Source organism: Cibotium barometz, chromosome 22 (genome assembly GCF_041138505.1).
Source record: "Cibotium barometz isolate CiBa-2024 chromosome 22, ASM4113850v1, whole genome shotgun sequence".
Classification (NCBI taxonomy): Eukaryota; Viridiplantae; Streptophyta; class Polypodiopsida; order Cyatheales; family Cibotiaceae; genus Cibotium; species Cibotium barometz.
In genome coordinates this window covers 37,187,099-37,206,846 of record NC_141067.1, presented here as the reverse complement: position 1 = coordinate 37,206,846, position 19,748 = coordinate 37,187,099, and the positions used below count along the sequence as shown (strand labels likewise).

The window sequence follows — 19,748 nt, the reverse complement described above, 5'->3', positions numbered from 1 at the left end:
AATCTTATCAATTAATTATGACAGATAACATTGTAAGATAATAATGCCATCATTGCGCTACATAAATTGAATCTCCAAATAGTAATGCAAGGGCTCCAAATCTGACATCTCAAACGATGATTGCAAATTAGCCTTAAAGGTTGAAATTTGATCTATATCGGGTCCCATGAGTAGCATATCATCAACGTATAGAATGACGACGAAAAATGTGTCCTTACTCCTTGGGCATACCCCTTTGCAACAAGCATGGCCTTGTTAGCGATCAATGCTACCATCTGCTTTGCATTTTAACTTGTAAACCCACTTGGTACCAATGGCCTTCTTGCCATGAGGTAGATCTGTCAGATACCAGGTGTCATTCTTGAGTATAGAGTTATACTCATCCTGCATAGCATGCATCCAATGATCATCATCCGGCTATTACTGAAAATTAAGGGTCAATTTGGTGTCCGGCCCTGTTTCGGGCACTTGTTGTGGTTATATTTACTATATAAAGTCCCATATGAGTTTCCTTTAGGCTAAACTACTCACTATGACCCTCTTATACATTATCTAACATGGTTAAGTATAGAATAGAAATCACTTACAAATGACACCACAAAACATGCATAAAAAGTCCCAAAATTGGCCCAAAATCGACATATCTAAATTTGTAACCAAAATTAATCTTTTATGTCCTCTAAGTATTTCTTGCGTTTCAACATTAAATATAAATGCTAAAAATCGCCGAGTCAAATGGACCCAAAAATACGTACATATGAGTACGTTACATTCTCCCCGGGTTAAAAAAAAGAGTGTTGTCCTCGGCGCATGAACTGAGGATAATAAGTCTTGGCATGATCCTTGGACAACCAAGTGGCATCTTCAACTGGATATGTCTTCCATTTTATTAGGAGATCAACTATGTCCCGATGTCTAAGCTTCCTAACCCTGCGATCCAAAATTGTCTTTGGTTCTATCTCAAAATTTCCCACTTCTTCCACTCTTGTACTGTCACCCAATATGTGATTTGGATTAGCCACGTACTTCTTCAGTAAGATAATGTGAAATACATTATGTGCTTTAACTCCTTCTGAAAGTTGTGCGATAAACTTGTTTTCCGATCTTCTTAAGTATCTTGAAAGATCCTGCATATCTAGGTGCCAATTTCTTTAACTTCCCAAGTCTTAAAGAACTCTTCTTTGGTTTCACCTTTAAGAATACCATTGCACCCTCATTGAATTCTCTTGGCTTTGTTCTCTTGTATGCATAACTCTTTTTGAGCAACTCTTATGCATTCCCTTATGTCTCTTGTCTACATCTCCATTTCATCAAGCATCTATTTACTCATCTCAACCTTCCCAGCATGATCATACCGTAATACAGGTGACATGCAATCTTGCCCATATAATGCTTTGAATGGAGACATTCCAATAGTAGACTGTGGACTACTATTGTATGCATATTCCACCATATGTAAGTATTCATCCCACTTTCCAGGTTTATCCATGCAATACATTATTAACATGTCCTCCAAGATTTGATTCACTCTTTCTATTTGCCCATTACTTTGAGGATGATATGATGTACTCATATTAAGTGATGTCCCAACAGCTTTAAAGAATGCCTGCCAAAAATTTGAAGTGAATCGAGAATCTCGATCCGATGTTATACTTTTAGGCATACCATGTAACTTGAAGATATTCCTCTCACAGGCACATTTGCCACATCCATAGTGGTATATGAACTCTTGATAGGCAAGAAATGAGCGGCTTTTGTAAGTCTATCTACCACCACAAAAATGTTGTCATACCCTCCTCTAGTCCTTGGTAGCCCAGTAATAAAGTCCATTGATATACATTGCCACTTCATCTCTGACACATCTAATGGTAACATAGAACCTAGTTTCTTTACATGATCAGCTTTCACCTGTTGACACTTTAGACATTTTGCCACATAATCCCTTACATAAGCTTTCATTTCTGGCCAAAAGAAACCCTTTCTAGCCTTAGTGTATGTCTTCTGAAATCCTGGATGTCCTGCTGTGGCAATATCATGAAATTCATGCATCAACTTGCTCTTGATCTCCACAACATCAGGTATGCATAACCATTTCTCATAATATGATATTCCATCAATTCATACTTTGCAAAATGCCTCTATTTCCTCTTGTGACCTGTATTTCTTTGCCAAACTTGCAAAAGCTATTTTGAAGAAAGAATCTCTTGGGATCTCACTCCTTACTTGTTCTCCCAAACTATTATGTATGACAGTGATTGCACTCACTAAAGCAACTTCTGGTTTTCTGCTCAATGCATCGGCCACTTTGTTTTCTCATCCTGGTCTTTAAATGATTTCAAAATCATATTCTTGCAAAAATTCTATCCACCTTCTTTGCTTTGCATTCAATTCTACTTGACTAAACAAATGCCTCAAAAAGCAGATTGATTAGTTTGCAACTGAAATTTAACTCCAAGGAGATAATGTCTCCATACACATAATGTATGCACAATAGCCAATAATTCGAAATTATATGCTGAATAATTCCTCTCATGAGGTTTTAGCCAACATGACTCAAATGCAACCAAATGCCCATCTTGCATCAAAACCCCACCAAGCGCTATAATACTAGTATCCGTTACTAAAAAGGTTTTTCCAAGCTTATGCAATTTAAGCACAAGGGTTGTAGTCAATGCATGCTTCAAAATGTGAAAACTCTGCTCACATTGTACACTCCATATGAATATTCTACCCTTCTTCAAAAGGTCCGTCATAGGACTTGCTTCGTGAGAAAACTCAAAAATGAAGATTTGATAAAAACCTGCAAGTCCCAAAAATCCATGAACTTCTCTAACAGAAATGGGAGTTGGCCATTCCACAATGGCTGCAATCTTCTTGGGATCCATTGAAATACCTTCTTTAGATGTAATGTGTCCCACAAGTACTTCACCCTGTCTTTAAAGAATTCACATTTGGACCTCTTTGCATACAACTTAACACCAATATGTCATCCAAAAATACCAACACAAAGTCATCCAAGTTCTCCTGGAAAATGTGATTCATCACACACTAAAAAGTAGCGGGTGCATTTGTTAATCCAAATGGCATCACAACAAATTCATAATGCCCAAAACGTGTTCTGAACGCAGTCTTTGCTATATCACTTTCTCTGATGCGAATCTGATGATAACCAGATTGCAGATCAATTTTAGAAAATATGGAACTCCCTTCATGTCGATCAAAAATCTCCCCCATTCTTGGCAATGGGTACTTATTCTTGATCGTTAACTTATTGAGCCTCTGTAATCAACACACAGCCGGATAGTCCCATCCTTCTTCTTACAAAGAGAACAGGAGCACCCCATGGTGACACACTAGGCCTAATAAATCCCTGCACAAGCAATTTCTGCAATTGCATTTTTAGCTCTACACTTTCCTCCACAAATAAACGATAAGGAGCTCTACATACAGGTTTTGCACCAAGTATGAGCTCTATTTCATGATCTACAAATCTATGTGGAGGCAATTCAATCAAATCATCATGAAACAAATTCTAAAATTCTTGAAGCATAGGATGATCATCACACGTTTTCTCTTCCTTAAGACTTTCTGTCAGCAATTCCACGGCATATACATGACAACCTTTACTTGTTGCTTTAACAAACTGTATAGCAGACATCATTCTAAATTCTACATCACATCTTTGACCCTGTAATAAGCAATAATATTTACCATCATCTCCAATCATGCAAATGCGCTTCTCATGACACATTATTCTAGCCTTTCTTGGCAAACTAATCTCCATCCCTAAAATGGCATCATACCTTCTTAAAGGCAACACATGGAATCTGCTTTTAACCTGAGGTCACCGATGACAAAAGGCATATTCTCTTAACAAAATCTTTACATGTCTGTTGCTTTCCTGAAGCAAGCTCTACCATAAGCTTCTTTTGACAAACTTCAGTTATTCTTAACTATTTTGTCACGTGGAGTGATAGAAAACTATGGGTGCTTCCCGAGTCAATCAACACGTGAAAAACATTATTCACAATCTTAATAGGAATTTTTATAATTGAAGCTCGATTTTCGGCCTTACCTACATGAACAGCAGCATTGACATGTGCATATTCTTCAATCTTCTTGGCCACAGTTGCAGCAGCCACACAAGCATTGTCATTACTTGAAAATCCACTTACATTCTCCTGCACATTTTGCCTTGTTTTTTGATCCTTTGTAATTATTCCCTTACGTTCCTCACATGATGCTAGTTTGTTTTTGCACTCATAAGTTCTATGACCCTTTTGTAAAAACAACGAAAACATAAGCCTTCACGCTACGCCTTTTCTACCATCTTTGGGGACAAATATGTGGAAGGTTGATTACCATTCTTCTTCTTGTGAGTCTCTGCATTCTCCTATTCTGCATAAAATTTTCCTTCTCATCATAAAATAGATTTGATCTCTTTCTTTTATTTCCAAAACTTTCTTCATTCATATGTCATGGCACGCAACATAGCATCTTGGACACTGTACTTGGCTTGTTACCCTTAACCAGAAATTTGATTTGCATGTTTAAGCCATTCACAAATCAAGAAGCTCTTTCCTTTTCTATTAAAGAGGGTGAATATTTCTGCAAGTCCCAAAATTTATCATGATATTCTGCAACAGTAAGTGCCCTCTGTTGTTCCAAGTTTAAAAACTCATTCATTTTCTCCATATGGTATTATGGGCGGACAATAATGCTGAATCATATGCCTTTTTATTAGAGGCCATGTGATGTCCTCCTTCCGTAAGTCCCTGTTGTGCATAATAGACTTCCATCATAATTTTGCAAAACCTTCAAAAAGAAGTACTACCACCTTTGCCTTACCTTCCTCACTGAAGTTACATGTTCAAAAATAATCTTCAAGCTGCTCAATCCATGCTTCTGCTTCTTCACTCCTCTTCCCCTTTCCATTAAAGGTTGATAGTGACCTTTTCTTTGTAACTTGTTTGAGAAAGAACCTTCCCTTCAGTCTTTGTAATCATCCCCTATTTCCAGAATGCAAGAAAACATTGTTTCCTTTGTTTTTGGCCTAGAGAGAGAAATAATATAGTTTTAAGATATTTTTGGATATAAAGTTATCCTTTAAATTTAAGATAAATTCCCTTGAAACAGAAGTTTAAAAAGAGTTTTTTAATATGCATTAGAAATTAATTGAATATGTGCATTAGGCACCTTAGCCCAAGGGTACCCATTTTCAAAAAATTATGGATTAAGGTCCAAAGAGTGTTCTAAAGGGCCAATGGGGTTAATCCAAGTGTTTGAATAAGAAAAATGTAAGAATAAAAGAAAACCCCCCAAAAAGGAGTAGATTCTCACATAAGATGAAGAGTTGACTAGTACATGTATTTAATAGTAAAAAAAAATGAGGATGTATTAGTTTAAAAAATGGAATTTTGACACCTCAGGAGGGTGAGTGGAGCTCATGAAGGAGGCGCCTAGAATCTCCATCATTACTCTAATTTTTAAATCAAAAATGAGATTTTTTATCTCTCCTCTCCTCTTTCAAACTAGATCAGAAAAGTGGGCCTAACTGGTCCAAAACTTGTCCAACTTAGATGAAACTGAAGCTGAAAACCTCTAGATTCTAGTTGGACTTGGTTGGTGGCCTCCTTCACCTATAAATGGACCCCTATTCCTTTGTATTTTCATCTTAGAGTAATTCTATGCTAATGTAATTTTAAATTTAGTGTATTTTTCTCTTCCTCTTCATTGGCCCTCCATTGGGAAGCCTTGGTGCTTCACTAAACCTCTTCTTCTCTTGAAGATTACCCTTTCCCCTTGGTGGCCAAGCCTTTTCTTTAACAGGGCTACACAAATTTTGCAAGGTAAAGAATCAAGCAAACCAAGGGTAAGCCTAAACAATGAAGTTTATGCTCTCTTTTTGTTGTTAATCTTCTTTCTAATCTCCCTTATGCTTGGGAAGCATTTTATTTTATGGGTTTCCTCTTAAAACCATGCTTTTCTTGATTTATGATGAATTAATGTTTATGTTTAAGCCTAGATTTATGCATAAACTAATTTTTATGTTAAAAGTGTAATTTTGAACATTTTCAATTCATAGAAAATGTGAAAAAATTATGATAAAATTTTATCATTAGAAAATGAAGGTTTATTCATAAATTAAATTTTATGCTAAAAGAGGAACTTTGAGTATTATCATTTCATAGAAAATGCGGGGAAACTATGGCAAAATTTTTATCATTAGAAAATGAATTTTATGCATAATTAATTTTTATGCTAAAAGAGGAATTTTAAGCATTCTCATTTCATAGCAAATATTGGGAAGTTATGGTAAAATATTTACCATTAGAAAATAAAATTTATGCATAAATAAATTTTAAATTAAAAGTGAAATTTTGAGTATTATCATTTCATAGAAAATGTGAAAAAACTATAGTAAAATTTTATCATTAGAAAATGAAGGATTTGCACAAACTAATTTTTATATTAAAAGTGAAATTTGATGCATTCTCAATTCATAGAAATGCAAAAAAACTATGGCAGAATTTCTATCATTAGGAAATGAATTTATGCATAATTAATTTTATGCTAAAATTAGAGTTTTGAGCATTATTCGTTTACTAGAAAAATAAAGAAGGTTGTGCACAAATTCTCTAGATTTATTCAATTTATGAGAATTATAGAAATGATTAGGAATATAATTCATTTAGATAAAAATGGATTAGTAGGTGTGCACAAATATTTTATCTTAAAAGAGGGATTTCCATGATATTTTAATTTGAAAAAATAGAGAAAAGAAGGTAAAAATATTCATAGGGGTGCATCGAGAAAACATAGATAAATTTTTAATCAGAAAGAGGAACTATGGGTATAATTGATTTTGTAAATCCCATGAGATCGTATGCATAAATCTTTTATTCAAAAAGAAGAATATTGAGCATATTTTATTTTGGAAATTTTGAGATAAGAATGAGAAAATATTCATAAGAATGCCTTGAGAAATCATGGATAAAATTTTAATGAGAAAGAGGAATCACGAACATATTTAACTTCTAGAAATTGAAGTATACATCTAGATTCTCGAGAAATAGAATCTTGGGTACATTTTGAATGGAAAAAGGATTTCCCAAAAAAAAGATAAGAAACACGCTGAGTTGGATAAACGTGAATACTTGTGACTGATTTATTCATAGATTCCCTAGGAAAGGAATCTGGAATCCTTGAAAGGATCGATGATTCAAAAGTGAACGAAAATTTAAATTTAATGGAATTGAGTCCAGAAAAAGTTGCCTTTAACTAAGCAAAGTAATTGGTGGAGACTTAGAAAGTTATGACAGTATGAAAAGTAGAGTAACTGTACTTTTAACCTGGTTGATTGTGGAACAAAAGTTTTGATACCTAGATCAAGGAAAGTTGATAATCAAACCTGATTCGCTCAAAGCAAAAAGAGACCATCTTGTTTCTGTGTGGAAATTTGATTGAGGGTCGAATGATGTCGAGTGATGTGTGGTTGATGTGCATTGATGTGCATTGATGTGGATTGATGTGTGGATGATGTGGAAATGATGTGTGGATTAATGTATGGATCATGTGAATGAATGTGGGATGATGTGAATGAATGTGGGAACGATGTTGAATGATGTGAATGAATGTGAAAACGATGTGGGATCACGTGAATGAATGTGGGAACAATGTGGAACGATGTGAATGAATGTGGGAACGTTGTGGGATCATGTGAATGAATGTGGGATGATGTGAATGAATGTGGGAACGATGTGGGATGATGTGAATAAATGTGAGAATGATGTGAGATGATGTGAATTGATGTGTATTGGTGTGGGATGATGTGAATGGATGAGAATTGATGTGGGATGATGTGAATTGATGTAGAAAAATGTGGAATAATGAGAAATGACGTGGAATGATATGGAATGATAAGGAAAGATAGAAATTTTGTTTGGAAATTGTATTTGTATGTGAATCCTGTTTTTAAAGATTGTTTTACATCAAGAATGTTGGGGGAAGCATTTTGACTATCATATGGAATGAGGTCATAGGGACCTAAGTGAAAATGTTGCAACAGCTAAGTCAAAGAAGGACGTCTCACATGGCAAGTTCGGTCGAGGTCTTGACCAGCCTCGGTTGGATTAAAATGGTGAGCTTCCGGTACGGTGAATGAGGGACCAAGGAAAGCGGCCTATGAGTGAAGCACTAGATGACCTGTTGGAGTTGTTTTCTGAACCGGGCATGGATCTAGTTGATTGGCCTTACTGGTCTTCAAAACGGATGAGTTTATGGCTCTTTTAAATGGATCTTATTGGTTAATCTAGCTGATCTTCAACGGAGAGTCCATATGGATTTTATGAGGGATACTATGGGCTAGGAACTATTGAAAAGGCCCCTGAGTGAAGTACTAGGTGATCCTAGAGGGACTGACCAGGTGGTGAGCGTTCTGGTTGCCGAGATGATGCCATAGGTATGCCGAGGAAGAAATGATTGAAAATTGGACTTGGAAAACTGGAATACTGAGGATTATGTTGGAAACACTGTGGTTTTATTGCAATGCTGTTTTGGAAATAGTTGAATCTAAGAAAAGGTAATTTCATATTGGGTGCGTAAGTGGTGTGTCTATTTAATTTTGCATGAGATCCGGCTAGGGAGCCTGGGAACTATTTTCCCTGGTACCTGGGACAAAACATAACCAAATTCTTATACCGGATCCTATCATACTGTGGTTGGGCGGTTGGCTAACTCATGGGATTGGATGGGGTTAGGCTAGATCGAGATTCTTATTATAAAATTCAATTCTGTTCAAGTTACGATAGTTGAAGTGAGTCACAGGGTAATTCTTGTTCTATGGAAAAGAATCAACGGCTGTGCCTCTTTTGATGGGGAAAAAAACGTTGGTCTCTATGAACCAAGTGCAAGTTCCTCCTTTGATTCGGCCATGTGACCCGTGGGTTCGGTCGGAATACAAAGGATAGTTAAGACTCTTGACTACGTTAGAAGATTTTTCCTGGAGGAATCGCCTAAGCTTTCTGGGCGAGGGAAGTTTTTTCTAGATTCGGTTTTGGAAGAACCGAGAAATTAGTCTCTTGTCCGGACATTCGTGGACAAGGCCCCGAGTGGGAAGCTCTACTCTATGTGCAAGGTTGCTACTTCCGCTGTTGCCAGCACTCCAGAGTTCGATGCGCAGAGAGAGGGCAGGGATCTCACATTATAGGCTAGCAAAGACTCAAGGTACCACTTGCGTGGCTCTACCTCAAGCAACTACAGAGATGAAGAATAGACCAAGTGGTAACTCCACTACCTTTGTAATCTAGACTACTAGGCAACCTAGTGTGTCACACCAATTAATCAACACATCAATCCAATGCAACACCAATTAATCAAGAGGTGGACAACCTACTATGTCGCACCAGTTAATCAATGTATTAATGCAATATCACACCAACTAATCAAAAGGTGGAGAACGTACTATGTTGCACCACTTAATCAATGCATCAATCCAACTTACATGCCATTACATCGGCACACAAGAGGTAGACTTCCCAAAATTTGAAACTCCACCATTCTGCATGATCCAAACAGAAGAACGGATGTGTGGGCTAATCACACCAGCTTATTACTTCATATCAAGATGCTCCATATGTCACCATCGAAGTAATCATCAAGATCTGTCTATAGGGGACAAGGAAGAGAAGGGACCCATGCAACAGCACAAATACAAGCAAATTCCTATCTCTTGTAGACAAATCTTGAACTAATCCTAGACCATACATAATGCGAACTAGCAACCCAAGCCTCAAACCCAACACCTCCCTAAGCATCAATCTCCCAGTTACCCAAGCCTCTCAAACCACAAGCAAGGTAAGACATCTTCAACTCATGGTGATAGCTCTCCCAAAGTGCCAGCAAGAGACCCTGGCAGATGATCACAAGGTGGCTTAGAAAAAAACAAACTGAAAACCCTTTTTAGAAAACAAAACTAAGTCTTATCCCAGAAGGTAGCTCCTCTCTCTTCACCACTTGCAAAGACCAAGTAATATCACATGAAAAGAACTGATTAAGTAGATGTATAGGAGGTAAACAAAGCTCATGATATGTAACAATAACCTTAACATTCACAATTTAGATGAACCCAATGAACTCTTCAAAAAATTGATTTAGACACTTGCAAAAAGAAATCAATGCCCTTTTCTTGAGCATAACCCTTTGCAACAAGTCTAGCCTTATAACGATCAACACTGCCATCTGGCTTTCGTTTCAACTTAAAAATCTACTTACATCCAATGACCTTTTTACCAATAGACAAATCACACAAAGACCATGTACCAATAGACAAATCACACAAAGACCATGTACCATTCTTCATTATAGCATCATATTCACTTTACATTGCAGCCAACCAATTTTCTAATTTTTGTGCCTCATCAAATGAAAGAGGTTCTTCCTCTTCACACATACTAGACACAGCCAAAGCATAACAATCTGATGCATAAGAGGCATGCTGAAAATGTGAACGAGTACGACTAGAAATAGGCACATCAATTTTACTATCACGTAAGGTTTGCACCAGCCATTTAGGCATACCTCTAGCTTGCTCATTTTCAGCCCTATCCTCATAAATTACATCCTGTAAATCTGCATCAGAAATAGGCTGATCTATGATGTCATTTGAAATCTGCATAGGCTGAATATTTACCTCATTAGGACTTACATTTGAATTCCCACCTGTAAACAGAGGCAACAACGTATCAAATACATCCCGTGAGCTCACACCTGTCTCTTTGGTATATAATAACAAAGGCTGCACAGCATCTTCCACAAAAACAACATCTCAACTAATCAAGATACGCTTTGACTGCGGATGATACAATCTGTAACCCTTGCTCTCAGCACTGTAACCAACAAAAATACATTTGACAGCTTTATCATCCAATTTTCTACATTGTTGCAAAGACACTAAAGCATAGGCCAAGCAACCAAAGACACGCAAGTGACCAATAGAAGACTTCCTACCATGCCAAGCTTCGTATGGAGTAACAGACTGCAAGGCCTTAGTGGGACACCTGTTGATGAGTACATATGCAGCACACATGACAGCCTCAAGCCAAAATGCATGTGGCAAAGCTTGGCTCTTGACCATACATCGTGCCATCTCCATAAGTGACCTGTTTTTTCTCTCAGCAACACCATTTTTTTGAGGAGTATACGGCACTGTACATTGGTGTTTTATCCCACAACTAGCCAGAAATGCATCAAACTCTTTAGACATGTACTCCCCTCCTCGATCAGAACGGAGGGTGCCCACAGTACAATTGGACACATTTTCAACCATAAGCAAAAATTGTTTAAAGCACAAAAACACTTCGGACTTTGCCTTCAGTGGATATACCCATGCATGCCTTGAGTAATCATCAATGAAAGTCACGAAGTTCAAGTGTTTACCAAATGACGGAGTTTGCATAGACCCACATATATCACTATGTACAAGTTGCAATTTGCGAGTGGCCCGCACAGAACCATCCTTTAGAAACGCAAAACGCTGCATTTTGCCCAAAATACAGCCTTCACAAACATGTTTCAATGGTGCCTCGAGAGGGGGCAATGAAGCAACCATATCAAATTTCTGCAAACGCAGCAAACTAGCAAAGTTCAGATGACCAAAACGCGCATGCCATAGTTTTGCATCTGAAACTGCCTTTTCATTAGAAACTGCATTTGCTCAATCTTCCACACACTTGTCCATAAAAATTGAGCCTATGCAGCCCACGAAACAAGGTGCCAGATGCAATAATCGTATCACCAGAAGTCAAATCATGAACAGTACATCTGTCATCCACAAATTTGACTACAAGTTCAAGTCTAGCAAGTGCAGAGACAGACAATAGATTCTTCTTTATCCTTGGCATATACAAAGCATTTGAAAGGGTGAAAGCGCTGCCATTTACAGCAGTAAGCATAATTTTACCAACGCCCTTCACTGGGTAAGAAGCATTATTGGCACATGTGACAGTATTCCCATTAGAGACAACCTCAAGACAAGTGAACATATCATGATGCAAGGTAATGTGCTTTGTAGCACTACTATCAAAATACCATACATCAGAGTCAACAAAAACTGCCAAACATGCATCATGTACAGATGGATCATACTGACAATACACGCTAAACGCCCATTTTGTATCCTGCACAACATTTGCAGAATCTACATTTATAGAAGCATCCGCTATTGTGACTGCATTTGACTCTTTCTTCTTTACCTCTTTAGCCTTTAGCTTAGGACAATTCTTAATGACATGATCAGTTGCCTTACAATAGTTGCACCTGATCTTTTTCTTGCCTTTATCAAGAGCCTTCTCATACCTATTGTTGCTACCTGTGGAAGGAGAGGATTGAAGGTTCTTGTGGGTATAGGGATACAAGGAGGAAAATATGAAGGAGGCTTGAGACTTCACACATAGTTTGGCTAGAAATTTGTGTGTGCACCCATATTTTTAAACATCGCCTTTATTCTTTTCCATTCATGTTCATTGCGTCAGCCTTGGTTCGTTTGTTTTTTTTTAATCTCATGCAGTATCAACGAGTGATCTTTTTTCTTGATCTGATGGTACCGATGTTCAACATCATTCTCATCGTCTTTGTTGTTTGCTACATATTGTTCATCATCGTTTTTTTGTCATTGAGATAGGAGGAGTCTACTAAATTTGTTTGAGGGCATAGAAAGGGACTCACTAGTCTTGGTTTTTTTTTTTGCTTAGCTTTTGTATGGCATGGATAAAGGAAAAGTTTTTTTTTTTAGAAGTCTCTTGGGCTTTTTAAGAAAAGAATGAGATTGCTTTTGTTTTTTTTGTGTAAAGGCTTGGCCTTTGACCATTGTAAAAGGGAGAACATTATTTTTGAAGACAATCAATGATTGTAATTCAAGAGGAGAAGCATGAAGGAAAGCTTAAGAAAAGAGCTTGTTTTTTCCCTTGTCTACACACAAGTACATGAGAGAGAGAGCATTTTGAACGTGCACTTACTAGAGAGAAAGTGTTTTTTGTTAAGCTTATAATAGAGACTAGGAGATCATTGTCATGGAGACACATCACACTATAGCAACTTCTTTCTCACGAAGCTCTTTCTTCTCTCTATTGTTCTTAATTTCTAGTTAAAAGGAGACTATCTTGACTGGGCTCTAATACCAACTTAAAATTGTGAAGTAGAGTGGGTCATAGCAAAAAGCCACAATTCAATAGTAGGAACAGTAATTAACATTAATTAGAGTGAAGGCAAGCGCAAAATAAGCTTAAACCAAGAGACTAATTCATTAGTAAAAAAAGGACATCCATATCAAAAAAGTATCTCCATGAATGACGCTTCCTAGAATCTCTCAATCAAGTCTAAATTCTTGATCAACCTTGTGGCTTCTCAAATGCACCACTCCTTACATCACATGGAAGCTACACACCTTTCACCTTTCTTTCACCATTTTACATTCACCAAGTAACTTTAGAGCAAATCAAACCTTACATCAAATCTATGCTCTACAAACACAAATATTTAAAAAATGTATGCCTCCCCTAAAATTACAAATGCCAAATACACAACATAAATGAACACACATAGACTCACATGATGTTAGTAAACTATGTGAGGTCAAGGACTTGAATAAGAGTTTGAAAATAAGATCCATCTAAGTGCCTTTTTGGTCTAATGCATGTTGCCATATTTGTACATGAGGTAAGTTGAGAGAATTGAGAATTTTTTACATTGTCACCTTTATTGTTTGGTTACTTCTGCTCGTGATAATGCGTACCTCTTATAGGTCCCTTTATTTACCACCATGGTGGATGTGTTGCATCCCATGCAAGCACATCCAGATCAAAACTATCGAATTGTCTTCAACATTTTCTTTCATCAATCTCTAGATGTTGCCACAATGATGGCACACCATATTGTGTGGTGTGTGAAAATAGTAGCCATGCTCGTTTTTTGAGAAGGATTCAATAACATCTATTAGTATGAACATGTAGAGAGTATGCAAAGAAGTGCATCAAACATAGGAGCTTGTATGGAGACCATAACATCTGCTTGTAAGTAATGTCGTCAAGGAAGCATTTGAAGCTGGGTATAAAGGCTATTAACCACTCCATTGGTTAACCCCCGACCTATTGTAAGACAATCATCTTACCCATCCGAACAAACACTTAACTTTTGTAAGATAACATTGAAACGTATAAAGCAACCTTACCATAAGCTTAATGTCAAATAGGAAAAGTCTACGAACCAAGTTTACATAGTTGCTTAAGACTACTAATAGAGAACGGACCAAGTGTACATAGTTGCTTAAGACTACTAATAGAGAACGGACCATTTTTAAGTTTAGCAAACCCAATGTAAAAACTATAGCAATGGACAATCATTCACTTGTAATAGTCTCCATTGGATCTTGCTTGCTTGATAGATGCTTGCTAGATAGACTTGACTGAAAGTTTTCTCCTTACAATAGATTCTTCTTCTTCCCCTGCCTTAGAGAACCACCACAAAAGACCATCTCTTGGCAAAGAGCATTCCATTATGACACAAAGAGTTAGGACGTGATGGAAGATCTAACCCGCTCATAATAGGCAGTTGCATTTGTGGCTTGAAGGGAAGACCCAATGACATGTTTCGGCAAGACTAAAGTAAAACTCTTGACTTGATTGAGCAAAGACACCTTGGGTGAACCATGACATTTGCCTATGGAAGTGTGCTATAAATTTAATGATGGGATTAGGAAATTTAGCATTGAAAATGGAAAACATGAAGATGGGTAGATGTATCTCCATCATCAAAATGGATTAAGTAGTTAGAAGCTATTGTAGTGGGTAACGTAGATCCACTTATTCACTCTATTGTATTAATTAAATTTTTTTTGAGGGTGTTCGTACTTAATTCTCAAAAATAAAACTTAGGCACACTAAGGTTTGAAACCTTAGTGATAACCTTGGTCCTCTCCAAGGCCGAAGACCAACGGAGGCCAGCAGACCAACTCCTCTGTGGTCGCCTCCAGGAAGAACGGCAACCGCCTCTGTCCACCACGACCTTCGTTCCCCTCTGCTCACCAGCCCCCTGGATGCGCTGCTTGTTTCTAAATTAAAACAAGTCTTCGACCCTTTTAAAAAATTTCAAACCTCAATTTTACTAAGGTTAAATAATGCGGGGACCGGCTAAGCAACAAATTAATTAATACGGGAGAGCAAAAAAAAACATGTTGGGTGCTTATTTGTAGTCGGTAACGTAGATCCACTAAAACACACTATTACGTAGATCCACTAATAACACACTATTTTGCACTCGATTTCAATAGCACGACGTGTGGAAATCACCACTTATTGGGAAACAAATGTACTTGGAACAAAGAATGACATCTTTAAGAAAACCTTCAGCCTCTGCCTCTGTTAAGTAAGCAAGCTATGGTGGCGTTGATACATTCTTGCTTCGTCCTAACATTACATCTGATCTGGGGTGCTGGACTAGTCACATTCAAATGTTTGGAGCTGCTCAATGATCCTCCTCATTAGTAGTCTTGTCTGCACATGAGAAGAGAGCCAATTAAATTTCCCTACAAGATAAAATTGGGGATACCTGACATTATTTCTTTTTCAAGATCACAGCTGAACCACTTCTCCAAATGGCCCATTAAAAAATGTGGGGAGGCATGAATGTGCTTGCATGAGGGGATGAGGGTGCCAAGTTACTGAAATTGATGAACAAAAAAGCCCAATCATCAAACACATCCTTTCAGGAATCACACACACTGTTGTCCTGACATCTGTGGGGAAGGCAAATTGGCCCATGAGACCAAAAAGATGAAAGATGCGTAAGGCAACATCAAAATCATGCTAGAAAACATAAAAAAAAGAAAAGGGAACTCTGTAATCACTAGTCTCTTCTGTGAGATTAGTATTTGAGTTTTTAAGTTACAGGCTGAGTCCTGACTAATCTATTCTACATCAGGTTTGCAAATATTGGGTCCAGTCAGCACTAGTTCTGAGAGAGAGAGAGAGAGAGAGAGGGACGCTTACCGCATGTCCAGTAACACTAGATTTGGAAATGCAATCTAACAATGAAGTAACCTTCTCTAGGACTATCCTCAGCTCATCCACTTTATCACCGAGAATCTCCACCTGCAAGGGTTAGGTTCAGATGATCCTTGAACTGAGAAATCGAATGCTACAATCCAATTTAAAGATTAACATATTTTGCAATACTAAGCATGTTCCTAAATAGATTCAAACTATACCTTATGCTCAGATTTTATCAGATTTTCTCTTAAAGCGGCATCCCATTGAAGAAAACCAATCCTTCCGTGTGGTGATCTAAAAAATGGCCCTTTCTGCCCATCTTCTCCTGAAAATGCTGACCTGAGTGCAGATTCAAACATAACCTGGTGATCATCAATGACATGATATGTATCCAGAGTTAAGCACATTATTTTCAAAGACTGTATACAATGCCTAAGAACCGGGTTCAGCCATTGTGATGCTGCAGGCCTCATCTCATAGGTCCTTTGCAAGCGCCAATTCTAAAATGGATAAATATTATTCCCAATTGGTTGCTTCTTATTGACATATGCTCGAAGCATATCCTCAATGACCTGATCAACCCTCTTAGTCTGCCCATACTTCCATTTTTGGCATTTCAATACATACGTCCTTACTCATACTCAGCCAGAAAAACTCTCTCCAAAAGAGCACAAGTCTTCTGCATTCCTGGATGTCCAGGGCTCTGACTATCATGACATTCACAAAAAAATTTGGCAGATCCTCTGGTATACACATTCTACCTAGAAATACCCATCCTCAATGGTTTACTTTTTCTGTTTGAGTCCATTCTCATTTGCATCCATTTTTTTTAAAGCTTCAGTTCCTCTCTGGATAGCATTGTCATTTGCATCCAGCCTTGATGCAACTTCAGTAGGATTACCATCCATCCTCGATGCTTCTCCTATGGGGTCCCTCTTTATGACTGCTTTCCAAACCTCAAAGTAGAGGGCATCATGCTCACATCTACGCTTAATGGACTCTTAAGAATTCATTGTGAAATTGAGTATGTGAAATTGAGTAAGACTCAATTCATTTACTATTTTGCCATTAGTCCAGCTACCACGTTATATCTCCCTTGTTATACTTTCCTTTGTGATACCTCAATTCGAAATCGAACTCTTGTAACATCCCAGCCCATCTGGCCAACCTACCATGAAGGTCAGACTGGTTAGAAATCCACTTGATACTTTCATGATCATTAGGATTTCAAATTTAGCACCATATCAATACTGCCTCCATTTCATCAAAGTATCAATGATAGCAAAAAGCTCCTTTATATATGTTGAATAATTTAGCTACGCATGGTCCAACTTCTTGCTTTCCAAAGCAACTGGTTTTCCTCTTTGAATAAGGTCTGCTCCTACAGCATAATTATTCTGTTTCAACAAGACACTTATGATTTGAGTATACTATCCTCCAAAGAGGAGTTATAGCTATTAAAACCTTTAAGTGTACAAAGTTTTTCCTGTGGTTCCTTCCACTAGAAGATCTTCCCTTCCCCTTGAAGCTCGGCCAATAGAATCTTGAGGAACCAAGAGATGTTCGTACTTCTTCAACATTCTTGGGATGCGGCCATTTTCATGGCCTAGCACTAGCTTCTATCCACAAATAGGACCCCCAAAGCCCTCTAGAGAATCCCTAATATGATCAAACCCATAGGGAAATCCCATTATTACAGGGCATGTCACAAGCAGAAGCTTGTCTACATGTAATTTTGAGAAAAAAGCACAAACCTTACTATGTTCGTAAGGCTACTATCCGCTCATCTTGTAGGATGCTTGAAATGACCTAAAACTTGGTAGTAAACTGCCACTCCCTGGGACTGGGGTCCCTTTAGGCATACTGAAGTCTAATGCCATGTGCCTCCTCCTTGTTGCCTGCCTCTACTCTGTCTCTGCCTTTGGGTCTCATTTCGCCTTCTCTACTCCCTCCTGAGTCCATCTCTTTATTTGTATCTCATGTAGAAGGGTGCCACACATTGTTGTCATCATTATCTATGACTAAGGGAACAAGTATGAATCTCTGAAAAGGCAACAGGAATGGCCACTGATTGCAAATTATACCGGGCATTGTACTCCTCGGTTTCAACCTCAACTTTGAATGACATGAAAATGGTTTGAACTAAGGATTACTAGCTTGCCTCCAGAGTGCAGAAATGTTGCAACAAGCTACCCTCTTGCATATGGACTGTGAATCGTTACTTCAGCAGAAATGGTTGCAAGCGTATGTCTAGGACTTCAGACCTTAGGTTCTACCCAGTGGCTGCAAACCACGAAACAAATATCTAAAAGGAAGCAAGATTTATAAGCTTAAAAATGATTAGACTGACATGTGCGAGATTCTAGAAGTGTAAGTTTGTGAGAAGTTAGCGAATTTGCACTGATGCTACTACAGAATAAGCCATTACCTTGGTGTGGCCAAAAGATTCGAAGCCTTCACTGGAGTCAGCTCCTCTTCTAACGACCACTGTATCAATACATCAAGAAAAGATAGCAATCACATGCACACTTTCTACAACAAAAACTGTTTTTAAAGACAAAAGAAACAACCACAAACAAAGTTTTTGAGAATGTATGTTCTCAACACATGCAAACATAACTCATCCCTTGCAAAATGACTTGATAAAACATGAAAACCAGCACACTTTCTGAACTTCTTGTTCTCTTTTCTCCACAGAATTGAAGTTTTTGACAGTGCTTGTATAGTGAATCCGTGGCTACATCTGTTTTTCGATGTTCTCTTGGGAGCCCCTCCTTGGTATGAAATACTCTTCAAGCTCTACATGAGGGAAAACATCTCATCAAGCCAAGCTCTTGTACTGTCAGCCCTGGTACCAGGTAAGTTGTGACATCTGCATTCACCACTAGAGAGATATTGCAAAAGAAGACAAAGACCAAGCTTAAAACACTACAACTTATTGTCTACAGATTCTATGGAGGCCAAGTTCTGCAAGTTGAAGTGATGGAGGCACTGGTTGGTTCAAGCAAGAGTGTGGATAATCAGCAAGGGAAACCAGCAACACTCTAGTCAAAACAGGTTAGAAAGAATTAGGGAATGGCCATTAGGATGCCTTTGGGTTTCCGAAAATGGTGAGCCCAGTTTGAGGTGAGCTATTTTCTGACGAAATGGCATGGCTGACAGTCTGACAAGTCACTATGGGAATGAATTCCGAAGCCAGCAAACTAATAGTGTTTTGTAGGAGAGACACTTAGGTTTTCAAAGATGCCATTCATGGGAGTTTGGCGAGGTTCAGGAGCTCTTACGATAGTGGGGAAAAGGCCTGTATCATTCAACGGGATCTTTGAAGACCTACCATAACTTCTTGGTTCGACACAATGTGCACATTATCTCCATGTTTCACTAAGTCTAGGTTGCGGACAAGCACAAAGAGGGAATACAAGTTGCACAAACCATAATTTATTACTATAAGGTCCAAAACACTAATTTCCCCAGATTGAGAAAGTTAAATCTTTTAGATTCTCTTTCCCATTAATGGCCATTATCACTTTTTCAAAAACCAGTCAGTATGTAAGGTGATTCCAAAGAATCTTAGACCTGGGTAGAAGCCCTCTGCCTAAGCCTTGTACACAAGCAAGCAAAATGTGGTTTTTCGCAGCTTCATGAGTTTGGGACTGAAAGTGTCCATACAGGCATGCACGTATTGTTTGTATAAGTAATAACCAGTCT

The 19,748-nt window shown here is 38.0% G+C and overlaps 1 protein-coding gene across 4 annotated transcripts in view; it reads right to left on the bottom strand.

The window, feature by feature from the left end:
- Positions 1-15,313: 15,313 nt before the first annotated feature.
- Positions 15,314-19,748, bottom strand: part of LOC147626574 (uncharacterized) — a 28,521-nt gene continuing 24,086 nt past the window's right edge. Inside the window, exons 10-14 of one of the 4 annotated variants that reach the window (XR_015268618.1) lie at positions 18,706-18,912; positions 18,469-18,527; positions 16,259-16,379; positions 16,041-16,142; positions 15,314-15,545 (exon numbers count right to left, since the gene is read on the bottom strand). Coding sequence is in view for 1 of the 4 variants with exons in the window: in XM_086816626.1 (XP_086672752.1) it covers positions 15,489-15,545; positions 16,041-16,142; positions 16,259-16,379; positions 18,469-18,527 (339 nt within the window). In the remaining 3 variants the exon portion in view is untranslated. Of the gene's footprint in view, positions 15,546-16,040; positions 16,143-16,252; positions 16,380-18,201; positions 18,324-18,468; positions 18,528-18,705; positions 18,913-19,748 lie in introns of those variants that run through there. The other 3 variants (XR_015268616.1, XM_086816626.1, XR_015268617.1) reach the window with 3 other exon arrangements.